We start from the raw sequence: 16069 nt of genomic DNA, 5'->3' as shown, positions 1-16069 counted from the left end.
AAATATAGCCTAATTTATATTCACATGGCTTTTTTGCTCCTTGAGAAACTACTGATAATGGCATTTCAAGTCCAGTCAAATCAAATATGTCATGAATGTTAAGTGGCATTCAATGACATATATTTTTAATTATTTATCTGCTAATGTGGGCTTTTATATTTGGGTTAAAATGCATGCTTTTAAAATAGGTTATATATATACAAATAAAATATAGCCTATAGTATATACCACCATTCAAAAAAGGTGGTTTTGAAACAAATCTCTTCTGCTCAATAAGGTTGCATTTATTTGATCAAAAAGAAAAAGAAAATACAGCAAACAGTAAATCTACAATTTGAAAGAACTGCTTTCTTTTTGGATATTTTCCTCTCGTGCTAAAGCTCCATTATTCCAGCTTTCAGTGTCACATGATCCTTCAGAAATCATGCAGATTGCTGCTCAAGAAACATTTCTTATTATTATTATAGCTGGCACACCACACTGACAAAAAAAAAAGCAAGATATGAAATTTAATAGACTAATAAATATATCAATCAGGACAGCACTAAAATAGTAACTTTTGAAAATGAGGAGCATATGTTTCCCATCTTTCTACTTAGCTTTCTTTTACGTATTTGTGAGTAAACTTTGAAATATTCTCACAAAATTATGAAATAGTAAAGGAGGGTTTACATGGGTAAATCATGAGATAAATGAGAAAATTTCTCATAACTGAAAAGAAACAGTGGACTAAACATGGGCCTTTTTTCATAGATGTTTGAATGAGGAAGTCGAGTGATGTCATCAGTGTGATTTTATTTTTATTTATTTTTTTCCAAAATAAAATACTTTTGTTAAGCGGTAATACCAGTGACACAACTCCAGGGAACCACTATTTTCATTATATATTTTATAATATTTTTTGGCATTTTGTTTTATGCCATTTATATCATATATTTGATAGTTATGAATAGACTTTTGTATTTTAAATGATAGAAAATCCTGTTTTTGTCCTCAAAATAAAGCACTTTCCTGCTGTACATGGCTGTGGGGACAAGCAGTTTTGTGGTACTTGGAATTCTATATAATTAATAAAAAAAAAACAATGCCACATTGATGGCTCAGGAAGGTGTAATTGTTCAAATAACATATTGTTTCATTTTAAAATATAAAAAAATTGTAACCCTAATGTGTATTTCAATTGTACTATTTCTTTAAAGTCTAGGGACAGAAAAGTGGACGTTTCTGTAGAATGACCCATATATAACCTCCCACACTTGTCCATCGCTGTCATTATAACCTTCACATTATTTCTGATTTGAGTGATCCACATATCTGTCAACTAGCTAATGATGTTTAATGCTTGAATTCTTGATAAAATGCTGTTATATTATGGGCTGTTGGCATTAATTGTGCTCGTGATGGAGCGGTAGTGGAGTACTCCCGTATGGGATCAGATTCCCGCCTAAAGTATTGCAGTCATGGATAAAAAAAATAACAAGCGTGAAAACAAAATTCATTTTTAAAGTAAAAATATATTTCACAAGATTTAAAAATGAAAGCAACATTTTTCAGAATAGCAAACAATGGTCATGGATAGAAAAATAAGCGTAAATCAAAAAATGAATAACGCATTTTTAAAAATAAGCATGAATCAAAACTTTAAACACATTTAAAATCATATTGCACAAAATTTAAATATTAATGCAAAATTATCTGACTTGCGCACAAAATCATGTTTTCCTTGGTTATATTTCTGTTTTTTTTTCTGCTCTCAGACATTTTCTGCTCATATTTTTATTTTTTGTGTGCTTATGCTGTTTTTCCCTTCGCTCTTGTTTTCACATTCTGCGCTTGCTTTCCCAAATGTTGCGGTTAGAGTTTCATGTAAATCAGGGTGGGTTTAAGCTTCATCATTGGTCCACTAGTTCTTGATTGACAGGTCCTCCTCAGCCAATCAGTCGAAGAGGGGCGGTGACGTCACTCCAGAGCAGTGTTGGGCACGCTACTTTAAAAAGTAATTAGTTATAGTTATTAGTTACTTCTCACAAATAGTAACTGAGTTAGTAACTGAGTTACATCATTATGAAAGTAACTAATTACCAGGGAAAGTAACTATTGCGTTACTTAAAAAATTTTTATCAAATATGTCATATAACTTGGTTAAATTAATGAAATGGACACTAAATAGAATAAATTATTATTATAAAACATTGTACACTAATCTATTTTAATATTTCTGTAGGACAATGTGAGAGACACCTATCAAATTCAATATATAATTGTAAATAGTATCAACCAATTATATATATATAAAGCTTATGTTTGTAAAATGGCACAGTTCTTTTTTTTTCTTTCTTTTTTTAAATATCTGACACTTAGCATCAGTCAGTCAAGCATTATAATCTGATATGATAATTTAGCATTATAGACGGTTTCAACGGCAACAACATAAACAAACGTTACTGCTCATGCGCGCTTTTGTGGCCCTAACTTAACTTCCGGTAGACATCCAAATACAATCAGTAACAACAGCTAAGTCCCTCTAGAGTAGATTATGTTTTGATAACAAGCAAAATATTTTTGCTGCGTAAATCAGACGGACTGAGATGCAGCGATAACCATAGATATATATATAAACACTAGATCTCTTAAGGCGGAGTCATTTCCGGCATCATAGGGCGGCCATCTTGCCACAGGGAAGCTTTCTGGCAAGATAAATCTTCTTATCTCGCTGAAATCCTGACGGATTTACAAACGGTTTGGTTTCTTACAAACGTTATTAACGTGGCTATAATTCTGAATGCTGTAACATGTTGAAATTGCAGATTGTTATAATTATTCATATGTATGCAGTGTCATAACTACATCTCTGACGTTGATAACAAATCAAACCGTTTGAAAATCGGTAGATAATTGAGCAAGTTATGGTTATTTAAAAAGTACATGCTTCATACAACACAATGTTAGAGTGAGCGAGCACCCTGTGGCAAGATGGCCGCCGTGTGCGGACGTCGACCTCCATTGGCCAACAGCGCGTACGAGGTATCTAGTGTTTATATATATATCTATGGCGATAACTACTTGGACGGACTTTTTATAAATGCAAATTTATTCTCTGCCAGCAGGAGGCGCTTTAAAGAGGGAGAACTAGAGGTTTTCCCGGAAACGGCTGTTGGGCTGTACGTTAAGCAGCGCTGAGTTTACAAACGCTGCTTTATCAGGCATATAACTAGATTAAATGAAAATGACATCGAACATTTTCTAAAGACAGTTGTCAGAAATACAGTGATATAAAAACACCTGCACCTCGTTTTGATTTTAAACATGCATTACGTGCTCATATTCAACGAAGCAAGAAAATCGGTCAGTTTTGATATTGTAGCGGGTTGCCACAAATAAATAAATGTACAGCACATCCCACAGCACAACAACCTGAGCCCAACTTCCTTAATCATCACCTTAACTTTAACTGTGTTTGTAGCCGGAGCCACTAACAAGACCAATAAACAAATCAGACCGGAAGTTAACTTCGGTCCAGGCGCGTGCGCCCGATGAAACCGTCTATATGATGATAGAACTTTAGTAATTATTTTTATTTGTCATGTTGACTGAACTTAGGACTGGTGGTGGTGCTTAAGATATTGTTTGTCATTTAGTGTTTCGATTAAAAAAGGGGGAAACTAAAAATAATACTGATAAGATAACAAAACTACGAATTCTACTACTAATAACAATATAAAACGCACTAAGGATTAATGAGCTGCTGGGTTCATGAATATTAATCACGTTGTCTGCATTCGCTCGAATTGATTTGCTGAAATCAAAACAGGGACAATAATAGGTGAGAGCCAGCCAATGAGATTGTCGCTTGCGCATAAGTTCCGCCCACTACCAGAGAACCCGGCAGTTCTCAAAAGCTGAAGAATTCCAAAGGAACTCTGTTATTTTGACAGGAAAATACAACAAAGAATATATTTTACATGTAGCGCGTCAATTCTGCATGTTATGAAAAACTATCTTGCTCTGTATCTTTCTTTGCGCGTGTGCGACAAAGCGACGGCGAGTCATACGCCTTCACACTAGAGTTTACAGTACGTCACTGCGGTCAAGCCAGCCGCGCTTTGAAATGGACGGTCAAACCAGCCGCACTTTTTTTTTTTTTTTTTTTTTTTTGGTTTGCGCGTCTAATCGTGCACTTACGGTAAGGGTGCTGAGAGCGGTCTAAATAGGCTAAAGAGGCTGTCATACCGGCGTTTCCTTTAAACTTTTGATTTTTTATGTTTATTTTTTATTTTAATGTTTGCAAATTATTTTTGTACATAAACGTTTGTATTGTACATTGATTATCATATTAATGTTAATAAATGTTAGTTAATATTAATGTTGTTTATTCATTGTTATTTTTTTATTTTAATGTTTGTGTGTGTGTATGTACAGTATATATGTATTATGTGTATATATATCTCATTTTCAAACACTCATAAAAAGCTTTTCTTAATAGGGTAATTCTTTCAATTAATATTCGATCCTGACTATCAGTCAATTTACTGTACAGTTTCAGAGAAAATTAAAGGCAATATCACCCCAAACATTCTTGCACTTGGATTATTTCAAGTCATTTTACTGTATAGTTTTAGAGAAAACTAAAAGCAAATTCACCTAAAACATCAAAATGCATCCTGTCACTTGGACTATGTCCCATTTTCCAACACTCATAAAAAGTGTTCCTTTTATAGGTTAGCTCATTCTTTCAAATTATATATATTCAGAGTGACCCTGACTATCACCGTGGTCATTTTCAAGTCATTTTACTGTATAGTTTTCGAGAAAACTAAAAGCAAACTCACCACAAACATCAAACTCCATTGTTGCACTTCGATTATTTCTGTATATTCAAACACTCATCAAAATATTTTCTTCATAGCTTTCACCCCTAACATCAAAGTCCATTCTTGCACTTACACCATTCCTCATTTTCAAGCACTCAGAAAAATCTTTCCTTTTACAGGTTTGTTCTTTCTGTCAATTGATATTTATTCAGAATGACCCTGACTGTCTTCATTTTCAAGCCATTTTACTGTATAGCTTTGATGAAAATGTAAGACAAACTCACCTCAAAAAATAAAGTCCATTCAAGCACATACACCATTCCTCATTTTCAAGCACTATACACACAATGACTTCTTACATTTTACTTTTTACTGTCATTTAATGTAGTGAATACCTTCTTTTTAACCATAAGAACTGATTATGTTCATCATCCATTTGAGAAGTAGTTATTTGTGTCCATGGTTACTAATTCCTCACCTCTACGTTTTTATTGCCCTGTCAGTTTCATTTTTGGTTGTTGGTTGTGTTTGTTTATGGTGATATGCCTGCAAAGCTGTGTTTTTTTTTTTTTTTTTTTTATTATTGTTTATCTTAATCTTCAGGCTATTGAATAAAACTGGTCAGCTGGAATTCCTCACTTCTCCACCTTGACTGAATCATTACAATTATATGGTACTGAGATTAACTGTTTAATTATCTATTTAAATGAAAATCTATACAATGAGTGGCAAATCACAGGGATAGGGAAAGACAGTTGATAACACAAAGAAAAATAAAAGTGATGCAGTGTTATGTCCCTGTTTGAATATGATCACACTTTTATAAATTTTTTGCTTTTGTTATTACAGAAAACAACTATGTGCGTCTTGTAGAACAACGGCACTTTCAGCATACTATTGTACTCATGTGCAACCCATCAGACTGCACAACAGCGTCTACTGTGGCTTTAGCACCTGCGGACATTTATTGACTCTCTGCTGCACACTAATGCACACGCCTAATAAAATCATATTATCATAATTTGTTTGTGTTTAATTGTTTTAACTCTTTCCTACTTGTTTCACTTCTGTTTCAGTTTTTTTTTCATAACCATTTACTATGTGTAAGTAAGTTGTGTTTTTTTCTACCTGGTCTCATGGCATTTACGTACCTGGGTGCACTTTTTAACGTGACATGAAATACGTACCAATAAGTACATATCACTGCAGTACACCAAAATAAATGAACACTTTCACACAAATTTACAGAGATTCAATTAAAGCGTAATTTTCGCACAATTACTTGAAGAATATTATGCTATGACTTCAAACCAATATTAATATACTGGGAGATTTGAAAACTGATGCTTTTGAACGTTAGCTTCGCACACATCCAGCTTCATATCTATGGGTTTTCATAGATAAGTTTGTTTGGTAGCTCACAGAGTACGGAGACGGACTTAGGAAACGAGAAGCACTGGTTCAAATCCCGTGTAACTACGGTTCGACAAAGTTAAATCTGCGTAAAAGGAAGTTCAAATAGCACAGTTGCATCAGCTAATACGTTTTCATATCAGTTTTGCATTTGTTAACACTATCGGGTAGGTTTAGGGCTGGATTTGGTGTAGGGCATATTTCCAACATGATAGAGCATTAACCTTTAGCGACAGTCCCCGGATATTTGAATTCTGAACAGCCGCAATACGTATCTGAAGCAACGTAATAAAAAAAAACAGCAATACGTACTAATATCTACATAATAAAAACTTGCCAGGGTTCACATATTGAACCTGTGTTTTAGCGCCACTCAGTGGACTTTTCTATTTGAAACTGCGGCGAAACGTGCAGCAAGGTACGTAAAACGGTGTCGCACAAAAAGTGCGCAGAGGTACGTATTTTTATGAGACCAGGTTGGTTTTTTTAGCATGTGTGCTTGGCAGGGTTATTATTAAGGATTACTGATAAACTACTCTCATTTGATTTGCATTTGTTATTTATTTTAATTTTAGTTAAATTGTCTAAATTTATTATGTCTGTATAGGTCTTTTGTTATGAGTGTTGGAAGAGGGGACACAGTGCAAGTGCCAGGACACATTTTGTTGTTTTGGGTGATTTTGCTTTTCGTTTTCTCCAAAACTATACAATAAAATACCTTGACAATGACCACAGTGATAGTCAGGGTCACTCTGAATATATATCAAATGAAGGAATGAGCTAACCTATAAAGGCACACTTTTTATGAGTGTTTGAAAATGGGACATAGTCCAAGTGCCAGGATGCATTTTGATGTTTTGGGTGAATTTGCTTTTAGTTTTCTCCAAACTATACAGTAAAATGACTTGAAAATGACCACAGTGATAGTCAGGGTCACTCTGAATATATATCATTTGAAAGAATGAGCTAACCTATAAAGGAACACTTCTTATAAGTGTTGGAAAATGGGACACAGTGCAAGTGCTAGGACGCATTTTGTTGTGTGTGGTGAGTTTGCTTTTAGTTTTCTCCAAAACTATACAGTAAAATGCCTAGAAAATTAATACAGTAACAGTATATATCAATTGAAAGAATGAGCTAACCTATAAAGGAACACTTTTTATGAGTGTTTGAATGTATACAAATAATCCAAGTGCAAGAATGTCTGGGGTGATTTTGGAACACTTCTTATAAGTGTTGGAAAATGGGACAGTGCAAGTGCTAGGACGCATTTTGTTGTGTGTGGTGAGTTTGCTTTTAATTTTCTCTGAAACTGTACAGTAAAATGACTTGAAAATAAATACACTGATAGTCAGTATCACTTTGAACAAATACTAATTGAAAGAATGAGCAAATCTGTAAAGCAAAGCTTTTTATGAGTGTTTAAAAATGGGATATATATATAATATATATATATATATATATATATATATATATATATATGTACACACACACAAACATTAAAATAAAAAAATATGAATGAAAAACATTAATGTTAACATTTATTAACATTAATAAATGTTTTATAATAATTAATGTACAATACAAACGTTTGTGTACAAATTTAATGTATTTATAAACATTACAACAAAAAATGAAAATTTTAAAATAAGAAAAGGTATAAAGGAAACGCCGGCATAATAGCTTCTTTACATGCATTTTGACTGCTCTCAGCACCTGTACCGTAAGTGCACGATTACATGCGCAACACACACAAAAAGTGCGGCTGGCTTGACTGTGTGTTTTCAAAGCGCGGCTGGCTTGACCGCAGTGGTACGTCCATTCAGATAAACTGAAAAATAAAATGATAATAATATTATAAATTATAGTAACGCCGCATTTTATTGTCAGTAACGGTAACGGCGTTGTAACGGGGGAAACAGTAACTCGTTTGATTACTCGTTGCTGAAAAAATAACGCCGTTAGTAACGCCGTTTATTTATAATGCCGTTATTCCCATCACTGCTCCAGAGCGCCTCATTAGCTGCCGATGCGCGGCGTTCACTTGTACAGGTGAAAATGGAGTACTGTCAGCTGGGAAACATTTTTCCATACAGGACACCGGTATATGTGTCTGTCTGTCACTGCTGTACGCCAGGCAGGCGATCCGTTAAGGTTAAATGAGTAAATTGGTCAATTAATTATGAATGAATGAATAATGTTTTTGCATTGACTTGGCTAGATTTGACTACTGATCAATGAAAGTGATAAGTGTTACAGAGGAGACAATTACAGAGAACAGGTCGATTTGTTATGTACACAATGATTTATTTGCATATTATGTGTATTTAAATAATCACTATGCAACCAGAGGTGTCAAGTAACGAAGTACAAATACTTTTGGGTATCTATACTTTACTGGAGTAATTATTTTTCAGCCGACTTTTTACTTCTACTCCTTACATTTTCACGCAATTATCTGTACTTTCTACTCCTTATATTTTAAAAATAGCCTCGTTACTCCTATTTCATTTCGGCTTGTTTTCATTCCGCTTGTCATCGTTCAAAAAAAAAAAACCTATCCAGATTAATCGCGCCATCCGGATAGAGTGAATTTGATTGTGGTTGGATGAGAAGTATAAACATATATCATTCCCAGGGGCGTAAATTTCATCTGACAGTAGGGGGGGACAATAAACGTAAAATTTCTCAAGAGCAATTTTTGAAGGGGACACAAATAATACAGCCAAAATTGTACTTGTAAGGATAGATGTGTGTACATAGCATGGACACCATGTTTAAATATGAGTTCATGGTTCACCACGCGGTCATATTATAATTATTATTTTGCGTCATCCATAGTATTTTAGGTTTCGTCTGAAACCTATGTCTCTTTCGCATTAATTCGACTGCATTAAACCCACTGATCTGCCACTTAACATCATATTGAGCAAAACCCAACACGTAGGTCTACAATATTAGCCTAATATCAGTTCACACACAGGTTTATCGCCATGTTAGTTGTAGTGGGTGAGCTACGGTATTAAGGTTTATAATCACTCATAGAAAATACATCTGATGTCATAATTTTTTGTCATGAATTTATTAATGATCCAGCATCATCTGTGTTAAAGAGAAAGAATCATTTCACCCGATGTTTAAAGAGAATAAAACAGCCTTGACAGCCTAAGTTACTTACACATAACTAACTTGCTCTCTCCCGCCGGACTCGTGTGCGTGTATCGGTAAAGAAGGAAAGCAGGCAGTGGACCAAACCACTGTGAGGAAAGGGAGGGGGGAATCAAAACATTTCTGAACTTAAAACGTTTTTTTTTTTTGCGTTTATTTTGTTTTACTAATCACACAATTATTTTAAGTATATGTCCATTATATTATTTTCAATACACAGAGTCGCTTGTAATGATATTTTTAGGGGACAAGCCTCAGATGGGGGGGTCCTGTCCCCCCGTCCCCCCCGGGATTTACGCCTATTCCAACACGCTACTGGTTTGTACGTGATCCATCTCACCTGCACATGACACAAATCACGTAACACTCCAGCAAGGACATAGCCAGTGTTGGGGTCGTTACTCAAAAAAGATTATTTCTTAAAAGTTATTATTTCTCCACTACTGGCTCATTTATCAAACGGGTGCTTTCTCTTCGTCCTCCGCAAATGAAGCTACAGTAGGTAGTTCGGTAGAGAGACGTTTGAATAAATTAGCGTTTGCGATTGACAATGTTGTGATAAGTAGGCTATACTAACTTTGTAACTCGTTACCCCCAACACTGGGCACAGCAGACGTATGTAGCCAAGTACGAAGATGCCCGTGGCAGAGACTCAAGAAGAGAACTCAAGCGAAATGTAACTGATGTAGATTACCCTGTTGTTGTACATACAGCATTGAGTCCAAAGTGTTTGTTACATCTTCTAGTTAAATGTGACATTGTTGCCATTAGCTATAGAATTGAGCATAGTACAAACCAGGAAGGTATCAGGATTGAGTTTATTAATCACTTGGATTAATCATTAATTTTGACAGCACTAATGTTTATTGTATATAGACAACCATACAAGGGTAATTGTTACTAAGCCTGCCCTGGGTACAGCAATTTTCTTGTCCGTTGCCCTCACAGATTCCTGCAGCTAAGCTTGGGTGTACATTTACATTCCAATAAAGGTTAATGATGACATTCCTCTGAAGTTTGACTTTTTGCACCATTACAATACTTATAGGCAATTAGTCATCATATCTTCCGCTCCATGAAACACGTTAATGCTCAGTAGTACACATATATGGTTCTTTAATGTATTTGCATTGTACTAAAATGCGTTCATTTTTAATGGGCATATATGCGGCTGAAACAGGTAGCCTAGTGCAACCCAAATTTTTCAACATTAACATTTTAATATAACATTGTCATTATGGCCTTTAGAAAAATGTTTTTTTGAGGAGGTGGGTGGTGCACAATAGGCCCATGTGGCGAGGCCTAAGCTTTTGTCCTTAATGGCATTTTTTCCCTTACATTACTTTTACTTTTATACTTTAAGTAGTTTTGAAACCAGTACTTTTACACTTTTACTTGAGTAAAAAGCTTGAGTTGATACTTCAACTTCTACAGAAGTTTTTTTAAACCCTAGTATCTATACTTCTACCTGAGTAATGAATGTGAATACTTTTGACACCAGTGTATGCAACAAGCTACATATAATTGCATAAAATTAACGTTTTAAATGTATAAAGTTAGAATACAGCAACAATATGAAAGTAAAACACCCAGCAGGTGGCGGCAAGTATCTTTAGAGTAAGACATTATTTCTCACTGAATGAATCTGCCCTTTGAATGAATGATTTAAAGTAAATAATTCAGTATGAAAGGCTGCTGTGTGTTGCTTGTAGGACACTGTTCTGCTGTGGCTTTGTTTGGACTCTTCATCAAAATAGAGCAAAATGAGAAAATAGTTACAATAACTCATTCAAATTTACTTGTTATATTGATTTTATACTACAGTTCAATAAAGATTTTCAATGGAGCTTATTCGGGGAAAACACTCTTCCTCCGGTGATATTCCTTATCATTGTAAACACAAAATGTGATAAATCTTACAAAACCATCAACCTTATCAATTACATACTGTACATGAAAGAAAAAGCTGCAAAGCTGTTTACAAAAAAAAAAAAAAAAAATACATGACAAAAAAATTATTGCCTACAGACAGTTAACAATTACGAGCAATATACAGCAAACTAAACAACTGTGACTGGGATGTATTACTCTTACTCATATTATCCTCTCCTAACAGTACAACCATAAGACTTATTATTAGTCAGATATGGGTGAGCCAGGCACATATAACAGTGACTTCGCGAGGCCGGTGTATGTTGTGGCTGCTCCTGTTCGTGATGTGGCCATAGCCGAATAAATACAGGTGAATATAACCACGATGGGTCGCTAGTATGGCTCATTTAACGTTAACGGATCGCCAGGCAGGCGTACAGCAGTGACAGACAGACACATATAACGGTGTCCTGTATGGAAAAATGTTTCCCAGCTGGCAGTTGTCCATTTTCACCTGTACAAGTGAACGCCGCGCATCGGCAGCTAATGAGGCGCACTGAAGTGACGTCACCGCCCCTCTTCGACTGATTGGCTGAGGAGGACCTGTCAATCAAGAACTAGTGGACCAATGATGAGGCTTAAACCCGCCCTGATTTACATGAAACTCTAACCGCAACATTTGGGAAAGCAAGCGCAGAACGTGGAAACAAGAGCGAAGGGAAAAACAGCAGCGCACAAAAAATAAAAATATGAGCAGAAAATGTCTGAGAGCAGAAAAAAAAAGAGAAATATAACCAAGGAAAACATGATTTTGTGCGCAAGTCAGATAACTTTGCATTAATATTTCAATTTTGTGCAATATGATTTTAAATGTGTTTAAAATTTTGATTTACGCTTATTATTTTTCTATCCGTGACCATTGTTTGCTATTCTGAAAAATGTTGCTTTCACTTTTAAATCTTGTGCAATATATTTTTACTTGCGTTTTTAAATTTTGTTTTCACGCTTGTTATTTTTTTTATCCATGACTGCAATACTTTAGGCGGGAATCTGATCCAAAAACGAAAAGTAGCCGAGATGAACTTGAATCTTTCTTTGTATAGGCTACGGAGGTGATGTGGACATTTACATGTTCTCGCGTCTCAAGTCTGGTTTCGCGTGGATGATGATCTTATAGCGCGCGATGTGCGTGGGTGGGTGTGATATAGGCGAGCTCAGACTGGAGAGACTGTACCTCGCGTTGGTTTCATACGGATAATTTTATCAAAGAAGATTTGTTTTCGACATAACTGAGTTGAGTTTGTTCCGTTTTCACGGAGTTGTTCTCATGGTTTCTTATTGGAGTTCGTCATTATGTTCAGGTGTGTCTCGTTATTTACCCTCATTCGGTCTGTATACTTGTATTTGTCGGGTCTTGAACATGTTTCAACCTTCCCTCTATGTGGATTTACCTATCTGTGGATTTATTAAAGACTTTTTACCTTCATCTTCGTCATCTGTGTGTTTAGAACATGGTAACCCGTGACATACAGTATAAAGTCAGGAGCTGCTACTGGGTTTGAGTGATTAATGGTTAATTTAAATACAATTTAAAATAATTATTTAATGTCATTTGTGTTATATTTCATCTGCAACAACATTTTGGACTTTTGTAAAGATATATAAGTTTTAACAGCATGAACTGTGCAATAGCAAAACATGGTTGTCCATTAAGTATTAAATGTGTCATTATATAAAAACATGAAAAGAGTTCTCTGAATCAAACCCCATGACTGGCAGATCAATGAAAATCTTTTCTCTCCAATATAGTGGTAAGAATTTTTAAGTAGTATAAATGAAATGTGGATTATAAGGGTGTTAACTGTGACAAGATGATTGACAGGTCAGTTTATAGTGACAGCAATAATGGTAATAATAATATAGGTCAAACAAGTACACACACTGTACATTGCACATCCCAGTGCAGTTGAGTCAAATTTAGTTTGACTTGTCAAGGTTTATGATGCAATGCTTTTTTTTTTTTATCCTTCAGATGGATCAAGGGATTTTTAACTCATTGATACTGTGGAAATTTCAGTACACAATATGGGTGCTATATACAATGTGTTTTAACCATACAGTGAATTATCATATAGCTATACACGGTATTTTCCTGAAGTGACACTGCATTATGTATTTTAAATATATTTATGCTCCTTAAATGGACGATCAAGAAGCACTTCATGTAGACCTACAGGTAATTGGAGTTATAAGCAGCTGTCAAAGTAATATATGAAGATCACGTGGAGTTTTTCATGTCATTTGGATTGGTGCCAGGTTACCCTGACATCAAACCTTTGTAACCTGGCTTCTTCAGCAGAGAGTGAACAGTTACAGTGTATAGAATTAAACTGAAATGTCACCGCATGAGCAATGAGAAGTGTTCACAGTTGTATAACTCACATGAGGTAATAAGGAGTAATCTCTGATATATAAAGTACATTAAAAATATAATTGCAATTATTTTTTTCTACAGGATTTGAATACAACCAGTCAATTTAGATGTTAATAACACATAAAACAACATAAAGCAAATTTGTTAGTTTACCTGACAAAACATTTTTACAGCATGAGTTTAGAACTGCAGTGATGTTCAAGTCAGTACATTATCTATGACTGAACTTTATTCAGATTGACAAAAAATAAATGCATACAATACTTGAATAATACACGAAAATAAATAAAAGTAGAGAAAGGTTCGGATGTGATTTTACTAAAGTACTAGTTTTCTTGATCACTCAGTATCCACCGGGATTTTAATGTTCTCGTCAATGAGAAAATCCCACGCAAAACATGTATTACATACTGTATGAAGATGGCGGTCCTTACCATATCTACTAGTTCCACAAAACAATACGGGACAGCTGGAAACTGTAGACCGATCGAGGCCGCCCGCTCCTCTGCTGTGGAATGAATGAATTAAAGAACGAACGAATGTGCGTCCGATCCCGAAAGCGCTGTAGAGTGACGCGAGGTGGCGCGGTGATGCTAAAAGTGTAACGGAAGTGAGGATGACCAATAGGGGCTCAAGTCTTGGCTGTTACGATGACATGGACTATCAGATGACGGGTTCACAGTCTGAACCAAGGCAACCCTGCGAGGGCCCACATGGATTTCAGAAAAGATCCCGAACACCCCGAAAAATTTTTCCAAGCGGTAACTTAGTTATAACGTTGTAATGCAGTAAATATAATGAAATAAAACTATTTGAATGTTTTTATTGAATTTCTCGCTCTCTTAGTTTCCCTTTTCTTAGTTTCTCTCTCTTTTCCCCCCAAGTTTTGGATAACCACTTTCTCACTATGTTCATAACTCTTCTGTAAAGCCCCATTGTGTATCTGAGGGATAGACCACTTATAAAAACCCATGAATGATGCACATTTGCATATGTAAAACCCAGTAAATTCTTTCAGATGCAGCTCAGATCTACACATGCCCCTGCAGTGCCCCAAGTACTGAGAATAGGGCTATACATGTTTGCATAGTCTGAAACACAAACAGAAATTTACCCTTCCAAAGGTCAGTGTTTGAGAATGACCTGCATGCCACTCTGAAGTCTTTGTAAATTTGGCTTAGCTTAATTCATGAAATACATTTTTAAACAATTTCTGCAATACACCATGTACACAACAAGCCTGGCTATTATCAATAGAAATTACTAGTAAACTGTAAATCTGTAAAACTTTTACTAAAAATAAATATAGGCCTACAAACTTTATTAATAAATATTAGCTGTTTACCATAAATTAAAAAACAAAAAAATGATTTAGGCTGATTTCGGTATATCACATTTCTCCTTTGGAAGAAGTGTTAAAAGAATAGTTCACCCCCAAAATTAAAATTCTATCATAATTTACTCTCCCTCATGTCTTTCTCTCTCATCTCTGCTTTTAATACAAATATGTATAAATTGCTGCCATCTAGTGTATATCTAGGAAGTTACAACAACACAGATAGGTGGCAGATGATGTATCATAACTTTTTTTTTTTTGGCATGGGCATGGAAAATGTATGGGCATGGAAACCCTTAACTGTATCATGGAACAAAAATAGTGTCTCAAGTCCTTTTAAGTCTCTGATTTTTTTCTACCCCCAAACATTTTTGGGGAAAGACTTGTTCTATCCTTAAAAACTTTTTTTCTCTTGCATCAATGTAAATGACGAAATATTTCCTTGATTTCCCTTATTATTTATTTATTTTTTCAATTTATCAATTTTTTTATGTTTATTTTTTGTGAACTAGCATGAAAGCAGTTTCATCAAAGCCTAACTTATCTGACAATTCAGACAAATGTGTCACCTATTTGTCTACTTGGGCAATCACATGCTCGGACACTTGCGACTATAGTTTTGTAATATATTTTTATTTTACTTTTTATTTTAAGTTTTACACAGTAAAAAGGTAACTGCTCTTTTTATTTTCTTTATCATAATTGCAGTTCTTAGGGGTGGCTGCTTCATCCACACATAAAGCTGACTCAGTAAGTCAGGCTGCAGGATAGTGTGATAAAAATAGATGTTCTTTTTGATAACCCCCCTAAGGGCACAATGCACAGTTACATAAAGAAAGAAAGAAAGAAAAACAAAGAAAAGACTAGATCTGGAACAGTCTATTATGATTAAAACAAGATTTTAAAACAATGATTTTGACAACAAATTTTAAAGGTTTTATCATTCATTGTCAATCCACTGATAAGACAATGTCTGCTCAGTGAGTTTCACCTGCTGTTGTGTCACATCACCATGTGGATGCACCTGTTCCAACA

The 16069-nt window shown here is 35.0% G+C and overlaps 1 protein-coding gene across 1 annotated transcript in view; it reads right to left on the bottom strand.

Moving 5' to 3' along the window:
• Positions 1-14279, bottom strand: part of elovl2 (ELOVL fatty acid elongase 2) — a 127463-nt gene extending 113184 nt beyond the window's left edge. Inside the window, exon 1 of the mRNA XM_058766113.1 lies at positions 14133-14279. Coding sequence (XP_058622096.1) covers positions 14133-14135 — 3 coding nt within the window. The 5' untranslated portion in view covers positions 14136-14279. The remainder of the gene's footprint in view (positions 1-14132) is intronic.
• Positions 14280-16069: the final 1790 nt, after the last annotated feature.

Source organism: Onychostoma macrolepis, chromosome 24 (assembly GCF_012432095.1).
Source record: "Onychostoma macrolepis isolate SWU-2019 chromosome 24, ASM1243209v1, whole genome shotgun sequence".
Classification (NCBI taxonomy): Eukaryota; Metazoa; Chordata; class Actinopteri; order Cypriniformes; family Cyprinidae; genus Onychostoma; species Onychostoma macrolepis.
The sequence above is the reverse complement of the archived record's forward strand: the minus strand, read 5'-3'. Positions and strand labels throughout refer to the sequence as shown.